Raw genomic sequence first — 11,157 nt, 5'->3', positions numbered from 1 at the left:
AGGAGGAGGGCTGTAGCCAGTGTCGCCCCTTCCTGTGTGCCAGGCTCTGCGTCCAATGCAGTGGGGACCTGGAGGTGGGTATCAAGTGGGAGGCACGCTGGCCCCTGGGGCTGGAGACCTGGGTTCTGCCCCTCGGGGCTGTACTGCCTGAGCCGTAGCACGTCTCTGACCTGCTCGGTAAAAGGGCACACTGCTCACTCTATGCCTGGTGAACCTCACCAGAACCCTGTCGCTTCTGCATCCTCAGAGTGGACACACTGCCACTTGTCTCAGCCACTACCACGGAGACCTATTTGGGCCAGCCCGGCTGGGTGCCTGGGCCACAGGGAAGGGTCCGGGTGGCTTTCAGGGCAGTGTCCTGGGAGGGAAGCCTCGGGGAACCGCAGCCCCCGCTCTGGAGGCTGCAAGGCCTGGGTTGGGTGAGTTGGGGTCCGCAGGCCCCTCCCCAGCTCCTGGCCTGCCCCCCCACTCTTCTGCCCACAGGCCCTTGGAGGGTCCCCTCTCAGTTCCTTCAAGGCCCTGCTCTAAAGCCACCTCCTCTGAGGAGCCCCCGGGCCGCTCCGCCTAGTACTGATGTGCTCTGTGGTCTTGCGGTCTCTACCACAACCTCAAACCTGGCTCGGCCTTCCTCCCGGCTGGGCTTGGGGTGCGGGGCCTCCGAGGGGTCCCGTGCTCTGGGTGAGTCCTCAGGCTGCGGCGCTGCGAGGGCGACGCCTTGGCATTGGCGGGGAGGGGGCGGCGGCCCGAAGAGGGGGCACTGCAGAGGCCGGCCGAGCAGGGAAGGCGGCGAGCCCAGCCCCCACCCGCGCCCCTCCGGGCCCCTGCGCGACTCAGTTCGCTCCCTGGGCCCCGGTGCCCCCTCCTCGGCGAGCCCCGGGGCGGGGCGGGGGCGGGGGCGGGACCTCGCGACGCTGACGTCACCCCGCCTATAAAAGGGCTCGGGCTCGACGCGCCGGCTTTGTAAAGCGTTGCTGAGGGTGAGCGCACGGCCGCGGCAGCTGAACAAAGGAGCAGGGCGCCGCCGCGGGGACCCGCCACCAACCTCCCGGGCCGCGCCGGCCTCCCGCCCGCCGCCACCATGACCGCCAACGGCACGGCCGAGGCCCTGCAGATCCAGTTCGGTCTCATTAACTGCAGCAACAAGTACCTGACGGCCGAGACGTTCGGGTTCAAGGTGAATGCGTCGGCCAGCAGCCTGAAGAAGAAGCAGATCTGGACGCTGGAACAGCCGCCCGACGAGGCGGGCAGCGCAGCCGTGTGCCTGCGCAGCCACCTGGGCCGCTACCTGGCGGCGGACAAGGATGGCAACGTGACCTGCGAACACGAGGTGCCCAGTGCCGACTGCCGCTTTCTCATCGTGGCGCACGACGACGGCCGCTGGTCGCTGCAGTCCGAGGCGCACCGGCGCTACTTTGGCGGCACCGAGGACCGCCTGTCGTGCTTCGCTCAGACCGTGTCGCCGGCCGAGAAGTGGAGCGTGCACATCGCCATGCACCCCCAGGTCACCATCTACAGCCTGGCCCGCAAGCGCTACGCGCACCTGAGCGCGCGGCCGGCCGACGAGATCGCAGTGGACCGCGACGTGCCCTGGGGCGTCGACTCGCTCATCACGCTGGCCTTCCAGGACCAGCGCTACAGCTTGCAGACGGCCGACCACCGCTTCCTGCGCCACGACGGGCGCCTAGTGGCGCACCCCGAGCCCGCCACCGGCTACACGCTCGAGTTCCGCTCCGGCAAGGTGGCCTTCCGCGACTGCGAAGGCCGCTACCTGGCGCCGTCGGGGCCCAGCGGCACGCTCAAGGCGGGCAAGGCCACCAAGGTGGGCAAGGACGAGCTCTTCGCCCTGGAGCAGAGCTGCGCCCAGGTCGTGCTGCAGGCAGCCAACGAGAGGAACGTGTCCACGCGCCAGGGTGAGTGGGGACGCCGTCCCCCGCCTCTCTGGGCCATGCACAAAGCGAACCCCACCCCAGTCCCCGCAGCCTCCCGCCCTTTCTCGCCGGCGGCGCCGCTGCAATCCCGAGCGACGCCCGGTGCGCCCCCGCTGGGCGCGCGGGCCACCCCACCCCGCCGCGGGACCTGCGCTACGATCCTCGGGAAGGGGCGAGGGGTGGGGCTTTGCCCATCCTTGGGTGCCGCTGCATAACCCCCACTCTGCCTTGAGATTGGGGCTCCTAGGCCGCGCTTAGACGCCGCCCCTTGTGCCACCCTCCGAACCCTCGGCCTGATCTGGGTCCTCCCTACGCGCGCAGATCCCTCCCTCGCATCCGCGGGCCTAGCCCTTGGGGAGGGGACGCCCCTCGCCTGTTTCCTCGTGCCCCTCCCCCCGTCAGTGGGCCTTTGGCTCCATGGCGGAGGCGAGGGGTCGCAACAGGCACGGGGCGCGCCCCCGCTCCCTGAAGGCCGCCTTTCCCGCGCGGGATGGAAGTAGCCTTTGATCTTCGCAGGCTGCGCTTCCACCTCCCCTCCCTCCGGGCCTTTCTCCACCTCCGCTGGCTGCTGGGAGGGGTTGGCCTCTGCTGGAAAGGGGCGCCCAGAGTGTCTACCCTTCCCCCCCAGCCCCTCCTCCCGCGTCCGCCCCGCGCTCGAGGCCGCGGCCTTTGTGAGCAGGGGGGCGGGCTCGTCGACAGGGCCCTCCCTCGCCCCCTTTGTCCTGCTCCGTCTCTGCAGATGGGAAAACCAGATGCGGCCGGGCGGGGGAGGGAATCGACTTTCTGCGGGTCCCCCCCTGCTGAGGATCCCCCGCGCCGCCCCCAGGCCCAGTGCCCCGTCCGAAGCCGCCCCAGAAGGCGGCCTCCCTGCTCGCGCCCCGGCCCCGGGACGGCGTGGCGCGGGTGGCAGCCCGCCAGGCACCCCGCCCTGCGCCCGCCGCGCGTCTCCTGGCCGGTACCCTCTGCTCTGCGGGAGACAGAGAGCGGTCTCAGCCTGAGCCCGGAGACCCCAGCCCGGCACCCTCGGGAAGCCCCCCTACCCTCGGTTGAACCCACCCCCAAGACTCCCGCCTGGAACAACTGGCTGCAACTCGATGCGTCCTCTCCCGGGGCCTCCCGCTGGCCTGGCCATTTCCTACCGGCCTGCGCGCCAGAAGTGAACCCTCCTCTTTCCCTTCTTAGATTCTCCCCCTAGGCGGCTTCTCTTCCTTCTGGCGCCCTCGCCCCTCCTTTGGGGGAACCTGTGGGTGTCTGGCTCCCCCAGCCGGGAAGTTGGACCCCAGCCTCTGGAGATAGCTGGATGGGAGCCGAGTCATTGCCCCGCCCCCCCCCTTCCTCCTGACGGCCACCCTCCTGACCCGGCTCTGCCAAGGAGGTTGCAGCCCCGTACCGGAGTGTGCTGATTGAAGTGGGCGAGTGTGCTGATTGAAGTGGGCGGTATTTCTTCCATCCTACAGATGGGCAGGTTTAGGCCCAGAGAGGAGAAGCCATGTGCCCAAGATCACACAGTAAGTAAGCAGCATGAAGAACTGGGTTTGACTCCAGAATGAGCTCTTATCTGGAGCCCCTGATGCCTCCCGGCCTCTGGGGCAGAGGCCCTCCCCTTTCCAGTCTCACACAGTACGAGGTGGGGCAGGACTCTCCACCTATTCAGCAAACACTGAGCCCCTACCAAGTGAGACATGCTGAGGCCTGAGTGGTGAGCACATGCGCATCTCCTGGATCCTTCCCTGCTGGGCCCAATGTTCTCGTTGGGACATGAGCAATATCCCAGAGGTGTCAAGCAAAGGTCTGGGGGTCCAGGAAGTACATGAGGGTCCCAGATTAGATGGGGGAGGTCCCTTTCTGAGGAGGAGACTTGACCTGACCTGAGGATGGATAGAAGGTAGCATGTATCAGGTGTGTGGAACAGTGTTGCAGGTACAGGGCACAGCTTGTACAAAGGCCCCGAGGCAGGAAGGAGCAGAAAGCCCAGTGTGGTTGTGAGGTTGGTGGGTGGGACTGGAACAGCCAGCAGGGCCACAGGACTTCGGTTGGGTGCTCATCAACGCAGGCATGCTCCATGCTTGCTGGGCTGCATCCAGCACCTGCCCTGGGGAAGGTGTGGCAGGAACGGGTGGCCCTGGCCCTAGCCCTTGGTGCCAGAAAGGAGCAGAGAGATCCTGGGGGTGTTTTTGGCAGGCACTGGTGAGCCTGGGCAGGTGTCCTCACCTTTCTGGTAAAGCTCGCTGGTGGTGTCATGGTGTGATTCAAGCTGATGGGGCAGGAGGAGCCGGAAATTGCACCAGGAGAGCTGCTGGCTCATCTGTGCGTTTAAAGGGAAGGGAGCTTTGGGAGCAAAGATTGGAGCTACATGGGCCTCAGATTTTGGGGTCCTCATCTCGTTCTGATGTTGGCTGACCTCGGGTCTTCTTTGTGGGGCGGAGGATGACCAGAGGACCTGGAGCCGGCATGGGCTTGGGGGCTGTGTCTGCAGAGGCCATTTTGGACAGGCCTGCGTGGCAAGGAGGCTTCAGCTGTGCTTCCGACACATGTTGGGAAACGCCAGCCAGGAAGGAGGAGCATCCTGGGTTTAGCGGGCTGGGGGAAGTGAATCATCCCCGTAGGCCTGCACAGGCCGGGCCTGGTGGGGGTGGGGTGCTCCCTGCTGAAGCTGCGGCCTGCTCTCTGGCCTCAGTTTCCCCATTTGTAAAGGGCTCGCCCAGGGCTGCCCTGGGCACATTCTTTTTGGCCAGGCTGTATTTCTGGGAGGAGGCCGTCACAGCCTACATTAGAGGCAGGGTCGGCCACAGGGAGTGGGGGTCCCAAGAGCTGATGTGACAAGGCAGATGGCACATGTCTATCCCAGGTCCTGGGAAGTGCTGTAGCTGTGACCACACAGTGAGGACATGGCTTGGGCAGGGGTGGAGGATGGCAGGGCCACTGAGTGAGCAGTACTCATGCTACTTTGGAGCCTCACTTGCCCTGGGCTCCAGCCAGACCCTGGGCAGAGCCTCACCCCATTTCCCACCTGGTCTCACAGCCTCTTTGCATCTGGCCAGCTGTGCCCTGGGGACTCCATGCTCAGGAAGTGCCCAATCCCAGCCGCTCGAAGGTGAGGCTGGCTGGCCTAGAAAGGGCTGGTCAAGCTGGGCTTTGCAGGATGTGTAAGAGTTCTCCTGATGAGGCAGGGCATTTCAGGCCCAGGGAACAGCTTGTGTAAGGACGGAGTAGGGATTTAAAGTGGTCAGGTAGTGGCAAGAGCTGACTGGGAAGAGGGGAGGTGAGGTGAGGCCACAGATGCTTCTGGGCCCCCTCCCTTAAACTGAATGGGGGTGGTGGAGAGTGCCTGATTTGAACAAGCCAGGGGAATATGCGGACTGCTAAGGCTGAGGGGGATGCGGACCATGGGGTGTGTTGATAGGGAGGGGGTGCCCCCTCCAAGCCACTGTACAGGATGGCTCAGAGGCTGGAGGTGGGGAGAGCCACGATGGAGGGGGGACATGCGGGGGCCCGGTGTCTCAGTTGTGCTCTCTGGAGCGGGTCGGGGGGGACATTGAGCCCCCGCATCTCCTGCCTCCTCAGGGCTCCTGTGGGCCTGTGACTCAGGTTTTCTGTGCTGCTGTTGATGAAAAGAAAAATCCTGAAGAAAACCCTGTTCCCATAGTAACCCAGCTCTAATTAGAGACTCCAAGGCCAAGTGGGGCCTTTCCCATCTGGGCAGGGCCTTGGAGCCAGGAGGGACCCCACTGGAATGGGGAGGGGATACTCTCCCCACCCCTTCCTATTGCGGGCGGAAGACCTGGTGTCTACTTGGCAATGGGCTGCTAAATCCCTTCCATCTCAGACCGGGCCCTTTTGACAGGCAGAGAGGGAAACTGAGGCTGGGCGGGGGAGGCACTCAAGGGCGCCTGGCCCTGGCTTTGCGTACCTTGCGGGCTGGCCTAGGCCTGTTTATCAAACCAGCTCCAGGACTGGACACACCCAGGCGGGACGGGGTCTGAGTGGCTGAGCAGGTGGTGGTGGTCGTGTGGCCCTGGGGAGGTACCCGCCTCCCTTTGCATAGCCTCCCTTTGTTCCTCGAAATAACTCTGTGGAATTGCCGGGAGGAGTCTAGCCGGACGGCTGTCCGCTGGAGCGCAGGGCTGGCTAAGCTCTCAGGAACCAAAGTCTCATTGAAAAGGAGCCCCTGCACTTGCTGTGTTTGTCCTCGGGCAGGCTGGCCAGCGCCTTGTTCACTGGCAAGGCTCTGTTATGTCAGGTAGGCTGGTCAGTGCTAGAGATCTGACTGCCATTCGGGGCCCTTCCCTGCCCGCTTTGCCCCTCTTTCTGGGGAGCCCTCTCTGTCTTTTCTGCTGCTGAGGTGTGCCCGGTGGGGCTTCTCCTCGTCAGTTCTTCCCTTCCCATCAGCCGGCCTGCCACGTGTTGGGTAGGTGGTGCCATGTGGCTGGGCAGGCTGGGGGTGGCAGCTCTGCAGCAGTGGGGTGGGGCAGGTCGGCTGGGCGAGGTCTGAGCAAGGATGGACCCCAGCCCCACATTGTGCTCCTGGGTGTGGGGTGTGGCCTTAGGATGGTCGTCCTCTGGGTGGCTCGGGCACCCAGAAGGCCCAGCCCCTGCTGATCCTCGCCCCGTGCTTCACTGGGGCGTGATGGTGGATCGAGCTCACCTCTACCCCCGGGTCCTCAGTAGTCAGCAGATCCCTGACACTGTGGCTGAGGGGACCCAGGGGGCCTGGAGGGTCAAGCCCAGGCGTTGTGAGGGTCTGCTTCAGAGTGACCCGTGGAGGTCCCATCCACCAGTCCACAGAGGGGAGGGAGGGTGGGGGGAGAGGGCATGGCAGGAGGCCTGAGTTTGCCCATCTCTCCTCCTGAGAGCCCTGGACCCCTAGCTTTCTCTCTGGGTGACCTTGGGCAAGGGCACCACCTCTCTGCCTCATTCTCCTTTGTGATGGGTGGCGCTGACATGGGACACGAGACCTGGTTAGCATGGGGCTGACACCTTTCAGGCCCTCTGGGTGGTGGCTGGAGAACTAAGAATGGGTCCTGGGGGAGGGCCTGGGGGTGCTCAGACCCCAGGCTCTGCCACACGCCAGCCTCTGCCACCCACCAGCCTCATCTCATCTAAAAGGACACCTGCCGCCCGCCACTGATTCCGGCTTCATAAAGGCCTCAAGGCCGAACTCACCCTGCTGCGGAGGCTCTTAGGATCCATGGCGCTTGGGGATGTGAACTTGTTGGGACCAAAGATCCCACTTCAGGTTTTATCTGGAGGAGTCCATACGGATGTGCAAAACGACATGGCTGCAGCTTGTGGGAGCAAAACGCCGAAGCCGCCCCCTTCACAGACGATTTAGGGACATGGAAATGTGCAAAGGTGTTAGGCAGATCATTTGCAAATCGAGGTCTGTAGCATGCGTGCACTTGAAGGTCAAGAAAATGCATATGTGAGTGCACGGGGAAAAGGCTAGGAGTGTGTGGTCACCTGCCGTTCACAGGGGCATTCTGGGGGTGTGGTGGGCATGGGGGTGTGTGTGAATTTGCTTTTATGAGTTTTCCCTGAAGGGAACGTGTGCTATGACTCTTGACTTTTACACGTATACAGAAGCAGGAAGGATATCATGAACTACCATATACCGATTCCCCCAGCTGCGATATTCTGCCACACTAGCTCCCTGTCCCTTTATTCATTGCTTCTGGTTGTACTTAATGCAAATCCCTGACATCAGGGCACTTCATCTCAAAATGTTTGCATGTATCCCTAAAAAACAAGGCCATTTTCTTACCTAATGACAACATGATTAACAATAATTAATCCACGCTCTCTAATCCTGGACCATGTTGAGAGTCTCCCAGTTGGTTCTACAACATCTTTTTGCATTTGGTTTGTTGGAAGGTATTACTTCTGTAATCAGAGAACGTGATGTGTAAATGGACCTAGCTGGCCTTGGCCCTTGACTTGTCCTGCCTGGGATCCTGGGTTCCGCCCTCTGATGTGAAGGCCGAGGGGTCTGAGCCGCACTGTGGGGGTCTCAGCAGCCCCCCGCTGTGCTGGTGTGTGCGGGCAGGGCTGAGGGTCAGCCAGCACTGGGGGGGCGTGGGGGTCCCTGTACTAGCTGGAGGCTCTCCCCGCAGGTATGGACCTGTCGGCCAATCAGGACGAAGAGACCGACCAAGAGACTTTCCAGCTGGAGATCGACCGCGAAACCAAAAAGTGCGCCTTCCGCACCCACTCGGGCAAGTACTGGACGCTGACGGCCACCGGGGGTGTGCAGTCCACTGCCTCCACCAAGTGAGTGCCCCACTGCCCGCCTGTCACTGCCCGCGCTCGCCCAGGCTGGCCTTCCTGTGGGGCGGCCTCGCCTGACCCTGTCCCGCCACCCCCAGGGATGCCAGCTGCTACTTTGACATTGAGTGGCGTGATCGGAGGATCATACTGCGCGCGTCCAATGGCAAGTTTGTGACAGCCAAGAAGAACGGCCAGCTGGCTGCCTCGGTGGAGACAGCAGGTAGCCACCTGGGGGCATACCTCAAGCAAGCCCTTGTTCCCTGGAGGGTCTAACTGTATGCCATGGTCACTTACGAGCCCCACCCGAAGCCTGCCCTGTGCTGGGCATCCTCCCAAACTGGCACCACCCTGCCTCACCCTAGGGCTGGAGTGCTGTGTGACCCCAGACTCCCGCTCTCCCTCTCTGAGCCACACCCTGGGTGTCGCACCCCCAACCCCATGAGGCTCACTTCTTTTCCACCTCCTGGGACAGGGGACTCGGAGCTCTTCCTCATGAAGCTGATCAACCGCCCCATCATCGTGTTCCGTGGGGAGCATGGCTTCATTGGCTGCCGCAAGGTCACAGGCACCCTGGACGCCAACCGCTCCAACTACGATGTCTTCCAGCTGGAGTTCAGAGACGGCGCCTACAACATCAAAGGCAGGTTCTCCTGTGGGCAGTGCCGGGTGGGGCCCCCTGGGCTCAGGGGGCCAGTGTTGGACACAGAGAGCAAACCCCTGCCCCACTCGAGCCTGGCTTTGGGGTTCGGCTTGGCCACCCTGTGATGTGGCTTGGGCCAGGCCCCATCTGGCCACCAGAGGCTCTAGGCTGGGGGGTAGCCCCTTCCCCTCTTGTCTGTACAGGAGGGAGATGTCCGGCCCACCCCAGATAGAGCTAGAGAGGGAGACGGTATTCTGGAAAGGCTGGGCAGGGGAGGGGTCACACACGAGTTATGGGACCAAAATTCTGGTGGGAGGCGGGGGAAGGGACTCCAGTCCAGCATGGGCCGGAGGCTTGGGTGGATGTAACAGACCCCACCCCCATTCTGGAAGCTGTGATTGGAGGGTGGGGAGCAGAGCCCAGGCAGGGCCTGATGGGGCCTCCCCTTGCCCCTGCTCCAGACTCCACAGGCAAGTACTGGATGGTGGGCAACGACTCCTCCGTCACCAGCAGCAGCGACAGCCCTGTGGACTTCTTCTTCGAGTTCTGTGACTACAACAAGGTGGCCATCAAGGTGGGCGGGCACTACCTGAAGGGGGACCACGCGGGGGTCCTGAAGGCCTGCGCTGACACCATCGACCCCACCACGCTGTGGGAGTACTAGGGCCCCGCCGCCGGCATCCCCCTCCCCACCCTGCCCAACCCGCCCTGCTAACTCTCTTCTCCAGGTGGGCTCTGCTGTGGGTGGCGAGCCCCTTGCCTTTCAAACTGGAAACCCAGAGCAAACGGTGCCCTCACCTGTTGTCCCACGTGGCCTCCCCTGGGCAGGTCAGAGGCTGTGACCTGGTCCTTGGAGGGATTTCACATCCCTCTGCCCTCTCTTCTCTGCCCTGGGCGAGGCTGGAACTTCTTTCTTCTGACCTCAGACAACTCTGAGCCTTATTTCCCCGAAGAGGCCGAGGAGGAGTGGGGGGCTGGGAGGCCTTCCCGAGCTCCTGGGAGCGGCGGGGTGTGTAACTGGAATCTCCTGTCCCCTCCTGAACCTCCCCCTCCCCCATTTCCCAGGAGCCAAGCTCTTGCCCCAGGCCTGTTAGTGGCCCCCCTGGGGCGCCGTCCCTGCGTGGTCGGGAGGACAGCTGGTGGACAGGACGGGGCTGGCTCCAGGCCCCTGTGAGTGGAGCAGGCCTGGTTTGATGGCCGCCCGGGCCTGGCCACTGCACACACATCCTGCTGTGGTCCGGGGGTCCTGCTCCTGTCTCTTTTCTTTCACTCTGGCCTGACTGGAAGCAGAAAATGACCAAATCAGTAACTTTCTTTTTTCAGTGAAATGTTATTGCTGGAGGAGCCCCAGGCAAGCCTGGTTGTAGCCATGAGTGGTCTTCAGGGGGTCTTGGTGGGGGGGTGGCCTTGATACGGCATCTCTGGGCCTCAGTGCCCTCTGCCCACTAGTGGTGGGGTAGGCGGGGCGCCTCCCCGAATCCAGAACCTGCCTCCACCTTCCCAGGGGGCTCTCACCGGCCCCCTCCCTCCCACGTGCCTGGGCCCCAGGCCTGTGTCCCCACCTGGTGGTGCTGGGCCCTTCACCGCCTCAGCCAGGGCCCCTGGTATGATCGGTGCTCCTCTTCTGACTGGACTCCCGGGTCTCGGCGGGATGAAGCTGGGCGTTGCCCTCAGCCGGGAGCCCTGTGGAAGCCCCTGGTCCCTGGCTCCTAGCCCCGCCCCTGCCACTTCCCTTCCCCTCTGGTCAGCATCCACCATGCATCTCACTCTGGGTGTCTTGGTCTTTTATTTTTTGTAAGTGTCATTTGTATAACTCTAAATGCCCATGATAGTAGCTTCAGACTGGAAAGAGCAAAATAAAGTTAACGCAAGTCTGCACCCCTGAGGTTGTGTGTGTGTGTGTGTGTTGGGGATGAAGGCAGGTGGGAGTGGTGGGCCTGGGAACCCTCCTGCTGCAGGTTTCGGAGTTAGAGGTCAGGCCCACACAAACCAGCAGAGCGAACTTCCTCCTGCCTTGGCAGGTATGCCTTGATTAGATCTTGGAGGTACGGGGCCTGGGTGCCCCCTTTCCATACTGCAAGGAGCCTTGTGTGCATCCATCCATACCCCAACACAGCAGGCTTGGGCCCCTTGGGACCTGGATGTGCTGTCTGGGAGCCCTTGGAGGACAGGCCCGGGTAGAGGTGGACACAGGCCCTGGGAAAAGTCAGCTGGATGAGCTAAGCTTGGAGTCCAGGGTGGGTGCCTTCATCAGAACAGGACCCCTAGGCCCAGCTTGGGGAGGAAGGGAGGCACTTCTCTATTTGGCAGATAAGAAGCTGAGGA

At 62.9% G+C, this 11,157-nt stretch overlaps 1 protein-coding gene across 1 annotated transcript; it reads left to right on the top strand.

The window, feature by feature from the left end:
* The first annotated feature begins 971 nt into the window (after positions 1-971).
* FSCN1 (fascin actin-bundling protein 1) lies at positions 972-10,717 on the top strand. Its single transcript, XM_068565288.1, has 5 exons — positions 972-1,910; positions 8,039-8,195; positions 8,291-8,412; positions 8,665-8,832; positions 9,294-10,717. The coding sequence occupies exons 1-5, from the start codon at positions 1,079-1,081 to the stop codon at positions 9,494-9,496; spliced, it is 1,482 nt and encodes a 493-aa protein (XP_068421389.1). The 5' UTR covers positions 972-1,078; the 3' UTR covers positions 9,497-10,717.
* Positions 10,718-11,157: the final 440 nt, after the last annotated feature.

This window comes from Eschrichtius robustus, chromosome 16, assembly GCF_028021215.1.
Source record: "Eschrichtius robustus isolate mEscRob2 chromosome 16, mEscRob2.pri, whole genome shotgun sequence".
NCBI lineage: Eukaryota > Metazoa > Chordata > Mammalia > Artiodactyla > Eschrichtiidae > Eschrichtius > Eschrichtius robustus.
The sequence above is the reverse complement of the archived record's forward strand: the minus strand, read 5'-3'. Positions and strand labels throughout refer to the sequence as shown.

Coding starts and splice junctions, on each gene's coding strand:
- FSCN1 (XM_068565288.1), top strand. CDS start 1,079: ATGACCGCCAACGGCACGGCCGAGGCCCTGCAGATCCAGTTCGGTCTC. Junction 8,196..8,290: donor CAGTCCACTGCCTCCACCAA/GTGAGTGCCCCA, acceptor CGCCACCCCCAG/GGATGCCAGCTGCTACTTTG. Junction 8,833..9,293: donor CGGCGCCTACAACATCAAAG/GCAGGTTCTCCT, acceptor CCCCTGCTCCAG/ACTCCACAGGCAAGTACTGG.